This window comes from Octopus bimaculoides, chromosome 22 (assembly GCF_001194135.2).
Source record: "Octopus bimaculoides isolate UCB-OBI-ISO-001 chromosome 22, ASM119413v2, whole genome shotgun sequence".
NCBI classification, from domain to species: Eukaryota; Metazoa; Mollusca; class Cephalopoda; order Octopoda; family Octopodidae; genus Octopus; species Octopus bimaculoides.
The window spans coordinates 25712745-25714749 of record NC_069002.1 but is presented as its reverse complement, the minus strand read 5'-3'; the positions used below and the strand labels follow the sequence as shown (position 1 = coordinate 25714749).

At 35.8% G+C, this 2005-nt stretch overlaps 1 protein-coding gene across 6 annotated transcripts in view; it reads right to left on the bottom strand.

Moving 5' to 3' along the window:
• LOC106872982 (general transcription factor II-I repeat domain-containing protein 2-like) overlaps positions 1-2005 on the bottom strand; it is a 114092-nt gene that overhangs the window by 1343 nt on the left and 110744 nt on the right. For 2 of the 6 annotated variants that reach the window (XM_052975841.1, XM_014920172.2), the window contains exon 3: positions 74-1049. The exons of 1 other annotated variant lie outside the window; for it this stretch is intronic. In XM_052975841.1, coding sequence (XP_052831801.1) covers positions 306-1049 — 744 coding nt within the window. In that variant the 3' untranslated portion in view covers positions 74-305. Of the gene's footprint in view, positions 1-73; positions 1050-1304; positions 1499-2005 lie in introns of those variants that run through there. 3 more of the 6 variants (XM_052975842.1, XM_052975843.1, XR_001409823.2) reach the window with 2 other exon arrangements.

The following is a 2005-nucleotide window of genomic DNA, read 5'->3' as shown; positions in this document are numbered from 1 at the left end:
TTGGCAGTAAAGAAATAAGAAACGTTAACACGCTGGGCGAAATGCTTAGCAGTATATCGTCTGCCGCTACGTCCTGAGTTCAAATTCCACCGAGGTCGACTTTGTCATTCATCCTTTCGGGGTTGAAAAATTAAGTACCAGTTGCATACTGGGGTCAATCTAATCGACTGTCCCACTCTCTAAAAATTTCGAGCCTTGTGCTTAGAGTAGAAAAGAATACCATTGTTTGCTTGGAGTAATGCAACAAATCGTTTTTTCTCACCAATCATCGCTGGTGCTCCATCTGTGGTCACTCCAGTAAGCTTTCATAAATTACGATTCATTTCGGTAAACCATTTTATCTTGCTTTTCAAAATATCTGCTCCAGTGCTTGTGTGTTTCATAGGAATCAACTGTACAAATTCTTCCACAATATCAAATTCTGGTGTTATATCTCTCATAAACACTGCAAGTTGACAAGTATTCTTCATATCTGTGGTTTCATCGATAGCAATGGAATAATACTCTAGATGTTTTAAAACGTTCTTCAAGCCACTTCTGACATTTGCTGCTAGTTCTCCAATTCGTCTTGTTACTGTTCTTGCCGATAAGCTGATCACGGAAAATAACTCCATTTTTTTTTCTGGACAAACAACATCTTCTGTCTTCAATAATAATCGTTTGAAGAACTTTCCATCACTAAAAGGTTTCATATTTTCTGATATTAGTTTCGACACCTCGTAACTAGCACGAGTGTTTCGTTCATTCTCTTCAACTTTTCTAACGAAAAAAGATGACTGCTTGGTTAAATTATTTCTCAGCCGTGCAACTTCGTCTTCTCCCAGTAAAACTGCTGTAATGATTATGGCGAGTTTCATGGTATCTTTTAATATTTGAAACTTTTTTGACGGAAATGTTTTCTTGGCAAAATAAGCAAACACATTTTCCGAAGTGCTCAATGAAAAATAGTTAAGTGTCCACTCATCGTTAAAATTTCGGCACTCAAACTCCACTTTTCTTTTCTTAATTTCCATGGGCCTTTTTTTGTTTTTTTTAGATAAAAAAGACTTCTTGATAGGAAAGAGAAAAAAAGAATAGATATTGGTATGGAGAAATAAGAAACATCATAACAAATGTAAATATAAATAAAGTAATATGATAAAATATGATAATTGTAAATAACTTGTGATAAAACCAGGTTTCTAGCGATGTCGTTAAATCAGGGTTGCAATTTTTTAAACAAATTTTGGCCTGATTCTAGAAATATTTAACACAGTTTATTACAAATAATTAAATAAACATTATTATCGAATTCAGATACTTACTGCACGGTTGTTTTACCACCAGACAACAAATTCAAACGAATAATTCTGAGAAGGGAAGGTACGAAATAACTTTTCCAGTGACCGCTTAACCTGGAAGTGAACTATTCCATACTAATTAGATAATTGGTGTCCAGGTATTAAGCTGGCAGGCCGGACGAAAATCCCTCGTGGGCCGTGGGTTGCCGACCCTTGCTCTAAAGTATAAAGCAGTAATGTATTTATAAGTAGTTAAGTATATGTCTGGTCATAAAGTGACCAATGGTTTCGCATCCATAAGATCTTAATGGATGAGGGCATATCTCACGTAATACCATCCACCATTAGGGACCGACGAGACATCCATAGGGCTAAGCGCCTTATGGATGTTAAACCATTGGTCGCTTTATGACCAGGCGTATACTTAACTACTTATATATAATTGTTAAAGAGGACCACAAACGTTAGGGCAAAGCAAACATCTCAAGTCATTCACATTATTATTATTATCGGAAAAAATTCAGTCTTACAGTTTATCCCAGAGAATGGGATATTCCGACATCAGGGACAAATAGGGAAAATGAGAAGGGCATAGCTTAATGAAATGATGACATAGAGGAGCCCTAGTAATCCGTTACAGAACTTACCTAGTGCACATAATCGTATAGATCACCTGTGAACTAAACCCTCATACTTTGTAACTGCTTATATATATATATATATAT